Here is a 19,829-nt window from a genome sequence, read left to right on the forward strand (position 1 = left end):
GAACAAACTTGTAAAGTACCTGCCACCACAGCATGAGAAGCTTGAGCATCTTGACGTGTTAAGGCATACACACGTGCCTGACCTCTTCCTCTTTGGCTCCCTCCTCTGTTATAAGTCTGACCCCTGCCACCTGCTCCTCTGCCACTAGGACCAAAAGAATTTTCAATAGACATAGCTGAAGATGATGGCATTGGTGTTGTAGGACGTGCAATACCTGAAGCAAAGCCTCCTCTAGGATTTGGACAATCCCTCCTAAAATGACCAGATTGACCACAACCAAAACATGCACCAGTAGCCTTGAAACATATACCGGAATGGTAACTCCCACACTGAAGACAATAGGACTGAGCTGGCCCTGTCTGATTTGAACCCTGTGCACTAGATTGATAGGTGCTCTTAACAAAAGGTCTGGGATTCGAAACACTCATGGGAGCAGATCCAGAAGAAGCAACCCCACCAAAAGATGCTTGAGGACGAGCTCGATACCCCGAATAACCTTGCTGATTAGTTTGACCATGATGAGACTGAAATCCTCCTAAACTAGATCCACCAGAAAATTGTCCCTTCATCTTGGGCTTCTTACCAACATCCTTAAAAACATTTCTCCCCGCTATTCCAGCTTCAATTCCATAGGCAGAGTTTAGGACATCCTTAAAAGACATGTGTCCGACTTCAGGCATAAGAGTAGTGAACATAGGTTCTGCCAATCCACGAACGAAACGACGAACTTTCATCTCTTCTGAATTCACCAAGTATGGAGCACTCTTAGAAAGTCTAGTAAATTCTTTAGCATACTCAGTCACTGTCATATTCTCTTGCCTTAATCTTTCAAAGGCAATTGCATCTTCTGCTTGCTTGTTAGCTGGATAAAATCGAGCAAGAAACTCTTCAGTAAACTCTTCCCAAGAAGGAGGAGGAAGTCCAGCTGCTTCTTTGCTCTCAAGAAGAGACTCATACCAATATCTTGCTGAACCACGCAAGTTGTAGGATACTAACTCAACAGCCCATTCTTTGGTGCACTTGAGAGCTCGAATAGCTTTCTTTGCATCCTCTAGATATTGTTGTGGATCTTCATCTAATGAATCTCCATTGAAAGTGGATGAATTCAACTTCAAATACTTTTCAATTGGCGGCTCTTGATCCCCAAACAATTGATGAACCCTATGAGGCTGAGGATTTAGCGCATTAGGAAGTCTCGCTTCACCCCTATTTTGATTTGTTAGAACCTGTAACACTGCATTAAGAGTTTGATTCATTCCCCTCAATTCAGATGCTAAGTCCGGTTGAGCCTCTCTTACTGCGGAGTTCTCTTGAACTCTCTCGCGGGGTATCTCTCCTTCGCGCCTATCAGCTATCCTTTGGCTCCTTGGCCTTTGTCGAAGCGCTCCAAGAGGCGAAGAAACTGCCCTATTGGATTCAGCAGTATCAGGAGCACCAACAGTTCCACCACGTCTTTTCTTAGGTGGCATCTTCCACCTATCGAGTAAGTAGAGCGATTGAATCACCAACGACATATGTATATGGAGTTCGAAGACAATAGGACAGACAGAAAGAATTATGAGACCAAAAGATTAAGGACAACTTCCTATAGGCCTCTAGTAACATCACACTTTGTGAAAATGGGCCGGCTTCCATTTGCACAATTGTGATCTTACTAAAGGACACTTGCTCCATATTACACAGGAAAACCTAAAGCTCTGATACCACTTTGTCATGACCCGAACCAAGCCATGACTGGCGCTCGAGGGACAAGTCCCTCAGCAAGCCAACGACTAAATTTTCAGAAGAACGGACAAAATCTCCTCTGTTTCTAGGACCTTACCAACATAAATATTAACTCCCTGTATTAATAATAAACCTCCATTTCCAAGACAACAACAACAACATACTCCAAATTATATCCACAACCAAATATATCCAAAATACGCATCATATATATATATATATCAAGTTAATAACTAGAGTATATAGTTAAAACCATAAGTCTTACATAACCAAATCATAATCACTACCTAAACAGTTCAAGATTCAAAACAACATAACCCACACGAGGATCCTGCCTGTGACATATGAAACATTGACATAATCTAGATTTTGAGCAAAGGTTCCATTACATAATTACTTAGCCCTTGCAAAGAAGAAGGGCTCACCAAAATGACTAAGATCTACTGAGGGGCAGGTGGAATGGAACCTGGAATGACTCCTGTATCTGAAAAACATGGGAATATAATAGGGTGAGTTTTGCAACTCAGTGAGCAAACATTACATCTATAACTCACACGAGACAATACAGAGTTTACCTTGAAAATTATATTTCTTTTCAGAGATGAGAAATTCATATTAATTAATTATACAAACATTAGATAAATAGTTAAGCGGATGAACTGAAATGGGAGTTCTCATTCCAGAAGTCAAATCAAATCAAATATTACACATCTAGGGCGGCTCCACCTCTAAGGGTAGCCCTTTCCTCTAGTGTGCCCGTACGGTATAACAGATCCAACGTGTGGCCTACACGTTAGATTAGCAACACCCCTGCTAGCTGAGGTCTGAGCCAGATGCATCTAGGTTAACGTCATAACCGCCGTTAACTACGGTTTTCTAGTCAGTCTCCCAAACCAATCCAAACTAAAGCACTTATAAAAATCTCTAATACATATAACATATTACTAAATTCCATAGCAAATCCAATATATATATATATAAGATTGCATACTAAAATTCAATTATTTAAAATTCAATAAAGTCAAATAAGAAAACATGTATGCTTTACAAAATATATAAATATCGCCTCGTGTGTATTTTTATAAAATTATAAGTGTCACAAATCAATATTTATTTTCAGAAATTAAAAAATCACAATAATAAAATATTTTCAAACTACAAAAATAATGATTCAACATAAATATTGATAATAATATATTTAAAAATAATTATAGACATAATATCTACTCACAACTTGATTCCAAAGAACCGGAAGCAACTCTGAGCGCGTCAACGAGCTACCAAATGATGTCCCATAATTCTACAACTCTAAAAATATGACAATAATGATATTTGTGAGCTACTACTATTGTCAATTGACATAATCTTACTCACCTTGACAAAAACCCCAAATTTTCTAACCCCAATAACCCTAATTCGGATTTATATATACCCATAAATATAGAGATGACAAAAATTGGAGATATGGCTAATTATTGAGTCAAAGAGTTACCTTGAAGCCTCGATAATAACCGGAACTCAAAGTTGAATGCTTCCTTCACTCGTTAAGTTGAAATTTTCTGATTTGGAGATTTTGAGAAAATGAGATTTGAATAAATGGAGATAGAATAGAGAAGAAAAGGAAGCAAGATGATGAAAGTGAATTTGATGATATTGAGTGGTTAGTTGTAAGGAGAAGAGATGAAGAAATCTAATTGGTAAGAGAAGAGAAATGAGGGTTTTACATTTTGATTTTTTTGAAAGAAAATGAAAGGGAAGGAGAACAGAGGGGGAGGGGGAGTGTCGAAGAAGATGAGAAGAGAGAAAGAAAATTTTTAAGTGGGGGCATGTGCCCCCCACGTGTTCTCAACCTCTCTCTCTTTTCTTTTTTTTTTCCCCTCACACTCTCGGTTATTACAAAGAGAGTGGTGGAGTATTTAGATCGCCGGCGTATCTGTCGTCCTTGACAGCGTCCGCGGCAGCAAAGGACTCGAGTTCTGCCATTTCTTGTGGTGCAAGTTTCACAGATAAAGCACCAATGTTTTGGTTAAAATTGTCAACTTTGGTGGTTCCAGGAATGGGGCAGACACCATTTCCTTGGTGGTAAACCCATGCCAATGCAAGCTGAGATGGAGTGCATCCCTTCTTCATCGCCATTTCATTAACCCTCTCGAATATAGTCTTGTATTCTCCAGATTCTCAGGTTGGAATCTAGGCAGATTCTGTAAGTGAACACATAAGATTAACCAAACTACTTTACTTGTTTAACTATGTTGAGTTAATTAGCAATCATCATTATTATGTGATATAATGCTAAGTATATAAATAAAGGAAGATCAATACAGAAAATAATAGTGATTTCATGATCAAAGTTTGAACCAACGAAATTGTAAAAAATGCCAAGCTACATTAATTATACAAATGCACAAGTAATTAGCACTAATTTGTGTTGACACAAACCTGTCTGAAGTCACCCTCAGACAAATTCTCAAAGGATCTTCATGTTTCTTTGTGGTAAAAGTGAATGAGAAGGATGAAGAGGCCTTATTTGTTCTCCTTTGCAGGCGCCCCAAGGCCTAATGCACCTGATTCCATCAGAAAGGAGCTGATCAGACAATGCCTGTCTTCTAGAAGTTGCAAACTCCTAGGATGCTACAGGGGTAAAAACAACAAAAATACTTGTTAAGATCCAGTCAGCGTCATGAGTGTTTTTCATGATCAATTTGCTTGGAGCTGTCCGGCGATTCCTACACGAGGAGATCAACTTTCGACGCAATCTTAGCCGGCTGCATACCGGTTTTTTTCCATCCAAAATCAGCTTATGAACAATATAGATGGCATTTACCAAAAGACTATTTGAGCTACTCTGTGTTCATACCTGAAGGTGATGTTAGAGAGAACAAATCAATTATCAATGACACTTGGCTAGGGTTTCTAGGACTAGAATTTATAAGATGAGAGAAGCTATTAGGCTTATTCCAAGAGTTACATACAATGAACCAAGGTCTAGATTAGGGAAAGTTGAGGATGCATTTGATATAGCAGTTAAGGGTATATTAGAAGAGTAGAAGAAATGAGAAGGGAGATTTCATCATCAACAAACAATGGTTATTATTCTAATGAATGAAGATGGTTCATAAGGTCTCAAATTTGCTCATGGGTTTTTCTCACCCTTTTGGAGATGATCATGCATGCATGGATGATGTTGTTGGTTAGAAATCTTCATTACAAATCAGTTGAAAGGTCTAATTATTTGGATTTCATTTTTGTGTTTGATCTTCGTCAGAGTCAGAAAAATCTTTGACATAATGAGTTAAGTCTTAGTATTATGAATACCAAATATTACTACATATTGCTTCAATTAGAATAAAAAAATGAAATTCTTACATGATACAAATAGTTATCTTTTTAATGTTTTTCATGACACAAAAAAAAAAAGTTTATGGTTGGCTAGTTGAGTGATTTATAAACATTTTTATTAATTGTTTTAAAAATTCTATGATGAAACCGAGATGTAAACTATGTTTTGTAGAATACATATGAAGTTATCTGCAACAGAATCCAAAAACCACTTCGAAGTTAAGAATACAAAATCAGCAGCCAGAAATTTGAAAGATTCACTGATGTAACCAAATTCATTTCAAAAGGGAACACCTAAATGCCCTTCATACTGATCTATTTATTGAAAGTATCAACACTCCAGAGGGTGAAATGGTAAATTAAACATTAAGTGATGAACTTGATTAAACAGCTTTCCAAGAAGAAAGTAGTGGAGTATCAGAGTTCTTCCATGTAGGTATAAGACCATCTGGATATCTACCACCCTTGACAACATCTGCGGCAGCAAAGGACTCGAGTTCTGTCATTTCTTGTGGTGTAAGTTTCACAGACAAGGCTCCAATGTTGTCGTTAAGGTTCTCAATTTTGGTGGTTCCGGGTATGGGGCAGACATCATTGCCTTGGTGGTGAAGCCATGCCAATGCAAGCTGAGATGGTGTGCATCCTTTCCTTGTGGCCATTTCATTGACCCTCTCAAATATAGTCTTGTTTGACTCCAGGTTTTCAGGTTGAAATCTAGGCAGAACCTGCAAACACACAAGATTTTTTTTTTTTTTTTTTGTATTTATGTATCATTGATGAACATTTGAAAAACATAATATAGTAAGATGCAAGTGTTATGAAATGAATATATATTATCATATATCTTTTTAGGTCACTGATCAACAAAGTCCTAATAATATTAGTAGGTAACTTATCTACTAAAGTTTGACTTGTTAAGATTTGTGAAGGACACCAAGTTTTTAAATAGGTGAAAATATGTAACTGAGTACAAAACATGATTATGGAAATGCACAAGTGATCAGAGCATGAATTTCGGTAATCACACACGTGACACAAACCTTCCTGAAGTCGTCCTGTGATAAATTATCAAGCAACTTTGATCCGGATGAAAAGAATCCACGGCCAAGAGGACTATATGCAACAATTCCAATGCCAAGTTCCCTGAAAAGGACAATAGTTGGAAGGCAAAAATTCAGACATTGTATGTATCATGATGTTTTATGAGAAGTCCTAGAAAGAGATTTGCTTGTTAACAAGAACATTAATACTTGTGAATGATTAGATTCAAACCTGCAAGTTGGAATCACTTCTTCCTCAACATCTCTTGTCCAAAGAGACCATTCAATTTGCACAGCTGTTATGGGATGAACAGCATGTGCTCTTCTGATTGTTGAAGCCGATGCCTCACTTAGACCGATGTACTTTATTTTTCCCTCCTCAACAAGCTTCTTAAGCTCCCCCATCTTGATTAAAATTTACAAGGGAAAAATTTGAAGTCATCATACATAACCCTTAATATATGTAATTATCTCATATCCTAGTTCTAGGATTGTAACAGATGTCAATTCCAAAACATGTCGCATACTCGCATTTCCTTAACTATATGATATAAAAGCTTGGAAATAGACTAAAGCATTATAGGATACAAAGACATATATTCTAAATGCAGATTGGGGTTATTGTATAGCACAATACAGGGCTAAGTAAGTTCTTTGTTGATGCAAACATGGTGATTTAAACCTACCAAATACATAAACTACCAAATTGTAAGTTAACCTATGTATATCTGGAATAATAGTAGACAATTTACAAGATTCAACTTCCCTGAATAAATAATTTCAAGTTGGTGATAAGGAAAAAAAAGAACAAAGAAAGGGTCAAACCGTGACTTCAATTGGCACGCGAGTATCAACTCTATGCTGGAAATAGAGATCAATGCAATTAATGTCAAGTCTCTTCAAGCTTCTTTCACAGGAAGCTCTCACATATTCTGGATCTCCATGGATCTCAAACTTCCCATCCTCAATAAAATTGATTGAAAACTTGGTTGCCAATTCAACCTTCTCTCTCAGCCCTCCCTTCAAAGCCTGCCCCAAAATTGAAATTAACTACAACAAAAGCACATGATATCTTCACATAGAAAAAGTAGATATCCCAAGAACATTTTTTATTTTTGTTTTGGTTACTCAGCATATCCACCATCAAACATAATGACTAATCCTCAAAAGACATGAAACAAAATTTCTGTCTTATTTTATCTCAGGAGATAGCAACTGACTACTATATGCAAATAGCATTAGTCTAATTAAAACTAAGGAACTTCTCAGAAGAACATAAGGAATCAAAAGAAAATCCAAAAGGGTATCTGAATCAAAGTTCAAGAAGGAACCTTTCCAATTAGAATTTCATTGGTGTGAGGGCCATAAGCATCAGCAGTGTCAAGGAATGTGACCCCACTTTGAACAGCATGGTGAATGAGAGCAACCATGTCAGGCTCTGGTTTTAGAGGTCCATAGACAGCAGACATTCCCATGCAACCAAGTCCTTGCTGAGACACCTCCAAGCCCTGTGATCCCAGCTTCATTCTTCCAACTCTAGCCATTTTTGTGATGTGAAGATGGTAGTAACACTATGATATCAGTGATCAGAATATATAGAAGAAGCTGAATGAAGAAGCTTTGTGAATGTCTCTCACTTCTCAACTAAAAAGCAGCTCACACTTCATAATTCGTATATTATACATCTATAATAACAAAGGTGATGAATTTTAAAGGAAATATATATTTTTGTCAAATATTTCTCCACAAAGCATAAAGCTTATCAAAACCATTTACAGGAATAGTATTTTGTAAAAAGAAGAAAGTGTGTAATTTTCTTTTTCAAAAAGAAAAAAGGACTTCATTCACTTTTATTGGTTCACATAATATTTCTTATTCATTTCTTTTCTTTTATTATAAAGTTTTTATTTTTTTATTCTAATGCACACATGACACTTGTTTTTATATTCTTGATCATATAAAACACATCTTTCTGTCCTATTGATAGCATTCACTTCGAAAGGAATCAATTTAAAGATGCCGTTTTTTTTTAAAGAAAAAATTATATACTGCTATAAAGAGTGTGCAAATGTTTTTCTTAGACCAAAGACTTGGCATATGGACATGGTATCAGTCATTATCACACACCTTTCTAATATTTTACTGGTCAAAGGTTCTGCATATGATGATAGTGTATTTTGTTTTTTGTTGTTTTAAAGTAAATATTTAATTTTGTTCTTAAAATTGTATTGTTGAATTAATTTGATCTTTAAACTTTTGAAAGAAAAAGTGAGTTACATTAGTTTTGGTAAATACAAGGAAGAAGAATGAAAATGGAGTAAATTATCATTTTTGGTATATTTTGTCAAATTTCAATCATTTTTAGAAGGTCAAAATATTATTTTATTTTTCTTTCAAGGGTTATTCTGTAAAAAAAAAATTGAATCTTTTGATAATAAAATAGTAATTTACCCGTAAAAATAATATTATTGACTAAAAAAAAGTGTTAGTCACCTAAATTTTCTCATTTTTTATTTTCAAAAAAAAAAAGTTCACTGAACCATTCAGATATGAAACTTTGCTTCCACCTTAGTCAAAGATTAATAGTATAAGCCTTTTGTTTATTTAGACATAGAAACACACACATCAAGTTATCTGCAACAGAATTCAAACTTCAAACCACTTAATTAATTAAAAGAACAAATCAACAGCTAGAAAATTAAACATCTTTCCAAGAAGAGAGTGGTGGAGTATCAGAGTTCTTCCAGGTACTTAGATCGCCGGCGTATCTATCACCCTTGACAGTGTCCATGGCAGCAAAGGACTCGAGTTCTGCCATTTCTTGTGGTGCAAGTTTCACAGATAAAGCAGCAATGTGTTGGTTAAAATTGTCAACTTTGGTGGTTCCAGGAATGGGGCAGACATCATTTCCTTGGTGGTGAACCCATGCCAATGCAAGCTGAGATGGAGTGCATCCCTTCTTCGCCGCCATTTCATTAACCCTCTCGAATATAGTCTTGTTCTTCTCCAGATTCTCAGGTTGGAATCTAGGCAGATTCTGTAACAGAACACATAAGATTAACCAAGCTACTTTACTTGTTTAACTTTGTTGATCAAGAAAACTGTATTCTGTTTAATGTGTTCAGTTAGCAATCATCATTATTATATGAAATAATGCTAAGTATTTATTCTTAATATATAAAAGTAGATACATAAGCATGCACCACATTACTTCTAAGTTATTCCTCTTATTCTACTAACGCCATGTCAGCAATATTGCTTACGTGGCAAAATTTTAGAAACAACCAATCAAATCTTGCCAAATTTCAACCATTCAAATATTGCCAAATCAACTTTTATTTTCAAATTAAAAAAAAAACTAAAAAACAGAATAAAAAACAACAAAACACCATTACCCCAAAAAACCTAAACCAAGAGTTCTACTTGTCCCTTTACTCTCCTTTCAAGATCCTATTTCCTCCTAATCTTTTATCTTCTCCATGCTTCTCGAAACCTCTTTCTTGGCACCTCTTCGCATTGCATCAATTGCAGAAACCAGACCAACTAAAAAATTCTTCCAACGAAGAAAATTCGTACCAAGTATTTTCCTAAGGATTACAACATTGAGGTAATTTATATAAGAAATTAAAAGTAGATATATTTAACCTATCTTTATCTTTTTATTCATAAACTTATTCTTTCCCAGTCGTTATGCTTGCAGTACTTGATTCCATATCAATGGCATTTCAACAAACTCATGAGAATATATCTTTTATAAAGTAAGTCATCTCTTACATTGTGAGCCGATGAGTAATTTCATACCAAACTCCTTTGAAAAAATTTGCGATAATATTCTTCATAAGTAATCAATTTTTTACGTCTTGAGTAATGTTTATATTTCTTTCTTCTAAAATTTCTTATACATATTTTTGTGAAAATGTTGTATCTACAGGTATAACACGCTTCGAAATAAGGTCGACCTCTACAATGCTCTAACTGGTCCGAAAATTAAATCTCAATACTTCTTTTTAGACATTGCACATATAACCATGGGTTGAATTTAAGGATATTTTTTCCTCTTAGTTTTGTATACTTCTAAATTTATATATTATGCTACAATATTTTATTTTTTTCTTTTACAAAATTCTTAATCATATCATTTATAAATCATAATTTAAACCACTTAAAATTGGTCTATGAAATTATGTAATATTTTTAATCACATATAACAATTTAAATAGGTTAAAGTTACATTTAAAGCTTATAATAATTTATTAGTTAGTAAAAAATTTATATCATTATTATTGCATTACTTCACTAAGAAATATATATTTAAATGTGACCATATCATATTAGGTGGAATGCTTGGTCATCTTTAGCATTAAGATATCGGCATTCAATTTGATCCACCAAGGACCGATCACATTTAATAGTATGATATTATCTAATTCAACTTGCTAATTTATGTATTTTATTAGGAATAATTGGTATTATTCATGATTACAGATAAAAATACTATTATTAATTAATAAATTGCTTTAAAAGTGGGATAAGAAAAAATGGGCAGAAAGAAGATGTACTAGCTTCTATTCTAACTACAAAATTTTATGAAGTCATTTAATTAAGTAATTAGAATATTAATTTTGAATTACTGCTAATAAACTTTTCGTCATTTTCGGTACGTTAGTATATATTAATTGTTCAAAGAGAAACGTTAAGGACTAATATTTTTTATTAATATTAGGGGGTAAGTACGATTTTGGTCCCTAAGGTTTAGTGCCAGAATCGAAATCGTCCCTCTTGTATTTTTGGTATTAAAATCGTCCTTATCGTTTTTTTTCGTATTAAAATCGTTTTTTATTTTTTTGGACAAAAAATACCCTTCCCCTTTCCACTTTTTCCTCCCCCTCCCTCCACCCACCTCACCTCCAACCCCGGTTCCCCTTCTCCCTCCCCCCCCCCTCCCCTGCCCCTCCCGTTCTCCACCCCGTTCCCCTTCCCCCCCCACCAACGCTGCCGCCGTCCCTCCCTGCCTCCCTCCCCCTCCCCCTCCCCCTCCTCGTTTCCCTTCCCCGCACTCCCACCCGCGTCACCCCCTCCCCGTCTTCCCTTCCAACCACCCACACACCACACTGCGTCACCCACCCCTCCTCCCTTTCCCCCTCCCCGTCTTCCCTTTCCAGCACCCACATCACCACCCCACGTCACCCACCCCCTCCCCTTTCCCCCTCCCCCTCCCCGTCTTCCCTTTCCAGCACACACATCCCACCCGCGTCACCCCACCCCCTCCTCCCTTTCCCCTCCCCCTCTCCGTCTTCCCTTCCCAGCACCCACCCCCACCCCACCCCGCGGTCACCCCACCCCTTCCCTTTCCCTCCACCTCCCCGTCTCCCCCTTCCCCAAATCAACAAATCAGAAACAGAAAGCAACAATAATATTCCACAAAACAGCAACAAATCAGCAACAATAATAATAAGAAGAAGAAGAAGGGAAGAAGAAGAAGAAACGGTGCGGCGGTGCGGCGGTGGGGTCAGCGATGGTGGCAGCGACTGAAGCACGAACGGTGGCGACAGGGTCTGACGGCAGCAACGCGAGCAGCAGTGAGCTGCTCCCTCCCCGACGCCATCCCCCTCCCCCTTCCCTTACCCTGCCCCTCCCCTTCCCTTCAGCAACGCGTTTTGTTTTTTTTTTTTTATAACTTTTATTATTAAATTTGGAATAGGGGTAGTTTAGGAATTAAATTAAAAATTAAAAAAAAAGGACGATTTTAATACGAAAAAAAACGATAAGGACGATTTTAATACCAAAAATACAAGAGGGACGATTTCGATTCTGACACTAAACCTTAGGGACCAAAATCGTACTTACCCCATAATATTATTATGACATTTATTATATGGATATTTATTACATTTAATGATTGAGTTTATAGAAATTAATAAATTAATTATTGGTGTTATAAAGTTATTATATTGTTTATAACGGTAAAATATAATAAATATAAGAATATAGATTTAATATCTTTATAGGTTACAAACTTAATTTCAAAATTTATAATTTAAAAAGACTTGGTTGAAGAATATTTGTATATTATATGAATTTAATCAAAAACTTCTAGATTTATATGGACTTAATAGAAAACTTTTAGGCTATTTGCAAAATGTTTAAGTTTTAGGAAGTTTTAGAATACTTCACCTACATGAATAAAATACACCCGATGCTTGGTGTGACTATATATGATACTCTTTTTGTATTGTAGAGATCCAAAGTTGAGACCTATGTTCGCTGAAATAATGGCAGTAGTGAAGTAATATGCAATAATAATGATATAAATTTTTAATTTGTTAATTTACATAAATTAATAAATTAATTATTAGTATAATAAATTTATTATATTATTTATAACGGTAAGATATAATAAATATAGGAATATGATTTCAATGTCTTTATATGTTACAAATTTAATTTCAAAAATTTAAATTTAAAAAGACTTGATTAAAAAATATTTGTATATTATATGGACTTAATTGAAAATTTTTAGACTAATATTAAGGGGTAAGTACGATTTTGGTCCCTAAGGTTTAGTGTCAGAATCGAAATCGTCCCTCTTGTATTTTTGGTATTAAAATCGTCCTTATCGTTTTTTTTCGTATTAAAATCGTCCTTTTTTTTATTTTTAATTTAATTCCTAAACTACCCCTATTCCAAATTTAATAATAAAAGTTATAAAATAAAAAAAAAACAAAACGCGTTGCTGAAGGGAAGGGGAGGGGCAGGGGCAGGGGCAGGGGAGGGGGATGGCGTCGGGGAGGGAGCAGCTCACTGCTGCTCGCGTTGCTGCCGTCAGACCCTGTCGCCGCCGTTCGTGCTTCAGTCGCTGCCACCATCGCCGACCCCACCGCCGCACCGCCGCACCGTTTCTTCTTCTTCTTCCCTTCTTCTTCTTCTTATTATTATTGTTGCTGATTTGTTGCTGTTTTGTGGAATATTATTGTTGCTTTCTGTTTCTGATTTGTTGATTTGGGAAAGGGGGAGACGGGGAGGTGGAGGGGGAAAGGGGGAAGGGGTGGGGGTGACCGCGGGGTGGGGGTGGGGTGCTGGGAAGGGAAGACAAGGAGGGGGTGACGCGGGGTGGGGGTGCTGGGAAGGGAAGACGGGGAGGGGGAGGGGGAAAGGGAGGAGGGGGTGGGGGGTGACGCAGTGTGGTGGTGGGGGTGCTGGGAAGGGAAGACGGGAAGGGGGTGACGCGGGGTGGGAGTGCGGGGAAGGGAAAACGAGGAGGGGGGAGGGGGAGGGGGACAGGGGGAGGGGAGGCAGGGAGGGGGACGGCGGCAGCGTTGGTGGGGGGGAAGGGGAACGGGGTGGAGAACGGGGAGGGGGTGGGGAGGGGGAGGGGGAGGGGAGAAGGGGAACCGGGGTTGGAGGTGAGGTGGGGTGGGGTGGGAGGGAGGGGGAGGGAAAAAGTGGAGAGGGGAAGGGTATTTTTGTCAAAAAAAAATAAAAAGGACGATTTTAATACGAAAAAAACGATAAGGACGATTTTAATACAAAAAATACAAGAGGGACGATTTCGATTCTGGCACTAAACCTTAGGGACCAAAATCGTACTTACCCCTAATATTATTAATCATAATAAATTTTACGTTACAAATATTTAAATTATATGCTATTTGAACTACTTATATAAGTCTCTAATCACTATTCTTTAAAATAACATCAAATTTACCATAAGAAATTTCTTTCCAAACTATACAACATCTCAAACTTACTCAATGGAGCATCATTCATTGGACAATATAACCAAACATACGGACAATTGGTTTATCAAAGTTCGCGTGGTTCGTCTATAAAAAACATTAACACCCAAAAATAAAGAGGAGCATCTTTTCTTAGAAATGATTATATTAGATGAAAAAGGTACAAAATAAACAAATTTATTCTGTTTTTAAATTGAATTTAAAAAAAAGCTTTAATTATTTTTGTTTTTTATACTTTTAATATTATTTTATAATACTTTATATATAATTGTATTTTAATATCGTTAAAGTTAAACTTCTCTCAATTTGATAATCATTGTTCCTTTTCTAATAATTTAAAAAAATTAACGCAATCATTTTTTTAACTAATTGTTAACAATGATTTACTAACATTGGAGGGAACACCTCTTCATGTAATTGTGAAGAAAAATATGATAAAGAAAAATATGATAAACAAATTCAAACATTTGTTAGAAAAAGAAAAAATCTATACTATAAAAAATTTGAAAATAGAAGATGCAAATGATTTGTATAGAGCAATTAAAGGTACTATGAAAACAAATTTTTTAATAACAACTATTGTGAAAGAAATCAAAGATCCAGTTTTGAACATTCTCCAACACTATTTTGAATTTGCATCACTTGAGACATTATCTGACAGAGTGGGTCAAAGACAAATTTTAACAGGTAATTTTATTTTATATTTCAATTATTCTTATTAAAAATAATTTATTAAAAAAAAATCAACACATTTTTGTTCTTTTTATTGTAGATGTCATTGAAAAACTGCATGCAATAGAAGAAGAAGAACAAGTAGATATTAAAGGAAAACCCACAAAAATACGAAGAATGGAATTAATACTCAAAGAGTAAAAAAATATACAACCAATTCATTTTTCATTTAGATATATAGTTATTAACAAAATACTATTAATTTTAGGAACATCGTGTTGAAAGTCACGTTGTGGAGAAATCTCTCAAATCAGATAAATAAAGAAATTACAACACAAATCAAGGGCCAAAAAATTGTTGCACTCACATCAACATTGGTTAGTGAATATAAAGGTATGATTTTTTTCAAAAAATTTTAATTTATTGTTTTTTTTAGTTCAAAGAATTATATTTTATATAATACATTAATTGACACAATACAACACGATCTTATTTTATATAACCTATTATATTATAATATTAGGTGATTATTAGGTTAGCACAACTTCAAGTACAAAAATCTATATCAATCCAGAAATTGAAGAATTCACACAGCTGACTTATGGATATTTCATAACTAATAAGTCTCTCAAAAATTAATTCATTTATTTCTAATTTATATTATTTATTGATTATAGGAACCAACTTCGCCAACACCAATATCATCAGACGAAGATCACATACCTATCAAGAGGTTGAGGAGAAAAAAAAAACGATACAAATTCAAGACACATTTTCGGAAGAAGACCATACATGCAAATAGGGGTGTAAGTTACCGAACCGGACCGAATTTTACCGCAAAACCGAACCGAAATTTACAACAACCGAAAGAAAAACCGAAAAAATTGGTTTTTTTGGTTTTTTTCGAATTAAACCGATCGGTTCGGTTTGGTTTTCGGTTGGCTCAGTAAAAACCGAATCGAACCGAACCGAACCGAAATATTGGTTAAGAAACCTTGTTTTTACACATTTACCCTTTAACCTTATTGTTTTGCTAGACATTTTTAATTGTCTTTGTTTTATGTTTAATTAAATTGAATTTGTATTGGATTTAGATGTGATAAATTCTTGTTTTTCTAGTTTATTGAAGGTTTTAAATTTTATTTTATGGCATTTTAAATTCAGATAAGTAGGTATAAAAAAACCGAAAAAACCGACCGAACTAAACCGCTGTTGGTTCGGTTCGGTTCGGTTTGGTTGCTCAAACTGCAACCAACCAAACGGTTGGTCTCTTTGAAGAACCGATCAGGTCGGTTCGGTTGGTTTTCGGTCCAGAACCGAACCGAACCGAGCCGATTACACCCCTACATGCAAAGAGGGAGCAAACAACACAAAAGAAAGTGCACACAACTCACCAATTCATAAGGAACATGCCTTCATAACAACCTATGACAGAAAGAAGAAAGCAACAACTCTAACAACAACCAATAAAAAAAAGGAGGACGAGTGCCACATAAGAAGACCAATTCCATCAATTAAACCAAATACAAAAATCAATTCCAACATCCAAATACTTTGTACTACCATTTCTTTTAAATAAAATACCATTTAAATTTATTTTTAGTTTATACATATTTCATTTAATTCTACACAACATAATAATTTTTAGTATTTATTATATATTATTATTAATTTATCGTCCCGCGCATCGCGCGGGTCACATTCTAGTATAACTAAAGCAAGATCAATACAGAAAATACAGAAAATAATAGTGAGTTCATGATTAAAGTTTGAACTAATGAAAAATTGTAAAAAAATGCCAACGTACACTTAATTATGAAAATGCTCAAGTAATTAGCACTAACTTGTGTTAACACAAACCTGTCTGAAGTCACCCTCAGATAAATTCTCAAGTAACTTTGTTCCCGATGAAAGGAATCCTCTCCCAAGAGGACTATGTGCAACAATTCCAATACCAAGTTCTCTGAGAAGCATAAAATTTAGAAGCCATGAAACTAAATTGTGGATCATATATTTATATTGATGATATAGGCTAAGATAATCCAATCATATAGATCATAGTAACTTCTATACAATCTATGCCGTTGGATCATCTTAGTGTTTCAAACATCTAGTTATTCATTCTCTTTAAACTGCACCTGCAAGTTGGAACCACTTCTTCTTCAACATCTCTTGACCAAAGAGACCATTCTAACTGCACAGCTGATATGGGATGAACAGCATGTGCTCTTCTGATTGTTGAAGCTGAAGCCTCGGATAGACCAATGTATTTTATTTTTCCCTCCTCAACAAGCTTCTTAAGCTCACCAATCTTAACTTGAAATTGAAGAAGTGAAAAAAGTTGAAGTCATCACACATAAAGTAGTCTATTTTTATTACTTCATGCTCTTAACAATTAACATACTAAATGTCAGTTCCATATAACAGATTGCATTTCCTTAACAATATGATATTCAATCTTGTTAAGTGATGAATAACTCAAACATAAGTGTTCACTGAACTAGTTAAATGTGAAATTCTAGGTTATTAATTTCTCGAGTTAACTCGTAAACTCTTATGGTTCAAGTTGACCTAAAGACTTATTTTATCAGAGAGAAAGATTCAAACCGTTATTTCGATTGGAACACGTGTATCGATTCGATGTTGGTAATAGAGATCTATGCAATTAATGTCAAGTCTCTTCAAGCTTCCCTCACAGGCAGCTCTCACATATGATGGATCACCACGGTTCTCAAATTTTCCATCATCAGAAATGCGGATACCAAACTTGGTTGCCAATTCAACCTTCTCTCTCACCCCTCCATTCAAAGCCTGTCTCAAATTTCCAAACATTTCATCATAATATCATATGCACAAGCCAAAACAAAATTGTGACATAAATAAGAAATGGCATTATTCATTTATAAAATTCAAACTTGAGAACTTGCTTAAGAAGAATCCATGATCTATGACAGAGAGAAAAGCAACACAAAATCTTGAATCACTCATTATTTTTTTTCACTTGGATAAGATCAACTGAACTGTTTATGTCAACTTATCGGTCTCCAATTAAATCCAAGGATCAGACAACCAAAAAAAAAAAAAAATCAAAAGAAAAATCGAAAGGGTAGGTGAGTCAAAGCTCAAGTAAGAACCTTTCCAATCAGAATTTCATTGGTGTGAGGACCATAGACATCAGAGGTATCAAGGAATGTGACACCACTTTGAACAGCATGGTGAATGAGAGCAACCATGTCAGGTTCTGGCTGTGGAGGATCATAATAAGCAGATATTCCCATGCGTCTAAGTCCTTGCTGAGATACCTCCAAACCTTGTGATCCCAGTTTCATTCTTCCAACTTTAGTCAACTTGGTCCTTGCATCGTCCAGAGCAGCATGCAACATGGCTGCTTCCTCGTCGCAATTCACGAATTCCTGAGCAACGTTAAAGAAGTGTGCACATAACCCTCTGTATAAGTTACGACTCTCATCCGAACGAATCACGTCATGACTATTCTTAATGTAGGTGTGCTTGCGCTTTATATTCTTACTCCAACGAGGGAGAACATAGCATAAAGGTACTCTGTTTACTCTATAAAAGAAAAACACAACAAGGCAGTGACAACACAGTATACCTGAATTCTCGAACATGTTGCACTCACATCGAACTTTCTGAGTCGAACGGTCAAAATAAACGTCGTATGTAATGTACCAAATCTTTTCATTAGCTAATTTTTCTTCTTCCACCTTCACACAATCCGAGTCACCCTCTTGTGTAACAGCACGGATGGTGCAATCACATCTTTTACGGAACTCTATTTGGACATCCCTAAACATATTGTTAGTGTACTCCTGTTGAAATTGTCTCTCAATGAGAGAGCTAGATATACATGGGATAACTCCTCTAGAGTCTGCAGCATCATCTTCCAATTCTTTTTTCTCCTTGTTCCTAAACACGTTGTCGTATTCATGGACGAACTGAATCAAGCTAGTCTTGCTATATAAGAATTTCCCTTAGAATGCGTGCATATTCTCACTCCTTTGCATACTTTTTATAGCAGCCAAAATTCATCCTTGAAAAAGATTGGAACCCACATCTGTCGGTTGTTGTAAAGTTCTACACAAAACAAATCATTCATAGCACCAGTTAGACTCAACCAGAAGACCACAATTACATAACCAGCAAAAAACTGTGAAAAGAATACATTTTCAAAAAACAATACAAGCACACCACAAACATAAGCAATAACAAAGCATGATATAATTTTAAAGTAACGAACCTGATAGCCATGTGTTGTGATCTAGGTTGTACTTATCTATGAATTCAGTCCAATCATCCTCGAATGACTCAACCGAACGAGAATTCCATACAATGTCACTCAATTTAGCATTCAACTCTCTGAACTGAGCATAACCTCTGAGCTTTTGCGATATCTTTTTCAATATGTGCCAGATGCACCATCGGTGGCGTGTATGGGGTAGGACCTTCTTAATTGTACTAAACATGGCCTTGCATTGGTCGCGAGTGATAATTCCCTGTGGCACAATTCCCATGCATTTCACCCATTGCGTGAACACCCACTCAAAATTATGAATGTTCTCGTTCCCTAGTAGAGCACAACCAAGAAGAGTAGACTTTCCATGGTGATCGACACCGACAAAAGATACGAACGATAATCCATGCCTACACGAACAACAACCACATGTAAGAACATTTGACTATTACAAAACAAAAAAGTTTTTAACAATTTCACGCCTGTTTGTACTATATGTGGTATCAAATGACACCACGTCTCCATAATATTTATATGATGCCCTGCACCTTGCACCTACCCAAAGTGCACTCCTGAACTTGTAATCATCGTCAATATTTATTGCATAAAAGAAGTTTGGATTGATCTCTTTCATTCGTATGAAGTAATTTAACATCTCTTTAACATCCGCATTGACACAATAGACCGGAGTTTGGATGTAATGTAATTCCTCACTTTCTTTTCTAAGAAACCCAGGTTCGATGATCCACCAACCTCATTAGCTAGTGCTAAATATGTCTTATTGGGTCGTATGTCAACCTCATCGTTATCCTCAATCACGTATTTAGTATGCATGGTCAACTCTCTATACTCATGGTAGTTCATCATCTTTTTAGGAGAACATGGATGCGAATGCTTCAATTCTACCTTCAACAACACCCAATCTTCCTTCTCTCTATCAAACTTCACATATATTCTTGCTCTGCATCCCATGGATGCAATCGTTTTCTTCCGTGTTGCTGCTTTCGCACGAGACCCACGAAAACCCTCCCGATTACAATGAATAGATTGGTTAATCGGTTTCTT

The 19,829-nt window shown here is 35.9% G+C and overlaps 3 protein-coding genes and 1 long non-coding RNA gene across 4 annotated transcripts; all 4 read right to left on the bottom strand.

Moving 5' to 3' along the window:
- Positions 1 to 1,984: 1,984 nt before the first annotated feature.
- On the bottom strand, positions 1,985 to 3,487 carry LOC130973066 (uncharacterized). Its single transcript, XR_009084013.1, has 3 exons — positions 3,218 to 3,487; positions 2,957 to 3,033; positions 1,985 to 2,209 (listed from the first exon to the last, which is right to left on the bottom strand). It is a non-coding gene; the product is annotated as an uncharacterized LOC130973066 (long non-coding RNA).
- Positions 3,488 to 5,163: 1,676 nt separating this feature from the next.
- LOC130973073 (probable aldo-keto reductase 2) lies at positions 5,164 to 7,799 on the bottom strand. Its single transcript, XM_057897458.1, has 5 exons — positions 7,436 to 7,799; positions 6,930 to 7,133; positions 6,337 to 6,509; positions 6,105 to 6,207; positions 5,164 to 5,789 (listed from the first exon to the last, which is right to left on the bottom strand). The coding sequence occupies exons 1-5, from the start codon at positions 7,646 to 7,648 to the stop codon at positions 5,448 to 5,450; spliced, it is 1,035 nt and encodes a 344-aa protein (XP_057753441.1). The 5' UTR covers positions 7,649 to 7,799; the 3' UTR covers positions 5,164 to 5,447.
- Positions 7,800 to 8,778: 979 nt separating this feature from the next.
- On the bottom strand, positions 8,779 to 18,335 carry LOC130976076 (probable aldo-keto reductase 2). The gene is made up of 6 exons (XM_057900825.1): positions 18,126 to 18,335; positions 17,647 to 17,925; positions 17,120 to 17,323; positions 16,651 to 16,823; positions 16,373 to 16,475; positions 8,779 to 9,141 (listed from the first exon to the last, which is right to left on the bottom strand). The coding sequence occupies exons 1-6, from the start codon at positions 18,213 to 18,215 to the stop codon at positions 8,803 to 8,805; spliced, it is 1,188 nt and encodes a 395-aa protein (XP_057756808.1). The 5' UTR covers positions 18,216 to 18,335; the 3' UTR covers positions 8,779 to 8,802.
- Positions 18,336 to 18,756: 421 nt separating this feature from the next.
- LOC130975926 (protein FAR1-RELATED SEQUENCE 2-like) lies at positions 18,757 to 19,736 on the bottom strand. The gene is made up of 2 exons (XM_057900642.1): positions 19,450 to 19,736; positions 18,757 to 19,174 (listed from the first exon to the last, which is right to left on the bottom strand). Exons 1-2 carry the CDS (start codon positions 19,734 to 19,736, stop codon positions 18,757 to 18,759), a joined length of 705 nt encoding a protein of 234 aa, XP_057756625.1.
- Between the last annotated feature and the right edge of the window lie 93 nt (positions 19,737 to 19,829).

Source organism: Arachis stenosperma, chromosome 4 (assembly GCF_014773155.1).
Source record: "Arachis stenosperma cultivar V10309 chromosome 4, arast.V10309.gnm1.PFL2, whole genome shotgun sequence".
Classification (NCBI taxonomy): Eukaryota; Viridiplantae; Streptophyta; class Magnoliopsida; order Fabales; family Fabaceae; genus Arachis; species Arachis stenosperma.

Bases quoted from the DNA above. Each gene is read 5' to 3' on its own strand.
- LOC130976076 (XM_057900825.1), bottom strand. From the start codon at position 18,215: ATGAAAAGATTTGGTACATTACATACGACGTTTATTTTGACCGTTCGA. The intron at 17,926-18,125 runs GTATACTGTGTT...AACGTTGCTCAG, and splicing joins CAACATGTTCGAGAATTCAG to GAATTCGTGAATTGCGACGA. The intron at 16,824-17,119 runs GTTTGAATCTTT...TTTCAAGTTAAG, and splicing joins GTGTTCCAATCGAAATAACG to ATTGGTGAGCTTAAGAAGCT.
- LOC130973073 (XM_057897458.1), bottom strand. From the start codon at position 7,648: ATGGCTAGAGTTGGAAGAATGAAGCTGGGATCACAGGGCTTGGAGGTG. The intron at 7,134-7,435 runs GTTCCTTCTTGA...ATTTTGGGGCAG, and splicing joins ATGAAATTCTAATTGGAAAG to GCTTTGAAGGGAGGGCTGAG. The intron at 6,208-6,336 runs GTTTGAATCTAA...TGTCCTTTTCAG, and splicing joins GAAGTGATTCCAACTTGCAG to GGAACTTGGCATTGGAATTG.
- LOC130975926 (XM_057900642.1), bottom strand. From the start codon at position 19,736: ATGGGATGCAGAGCAAGAATATATGTGAAGTTTGATAGAGAGAAGGAA. The intron at 19,175-19,449 runs GTCTATTGTGTC...TTGTTCGTGTAG, and splicing joins TACATTACATCCAAACTCCG to GCATGGATTATCGTTCGTAT.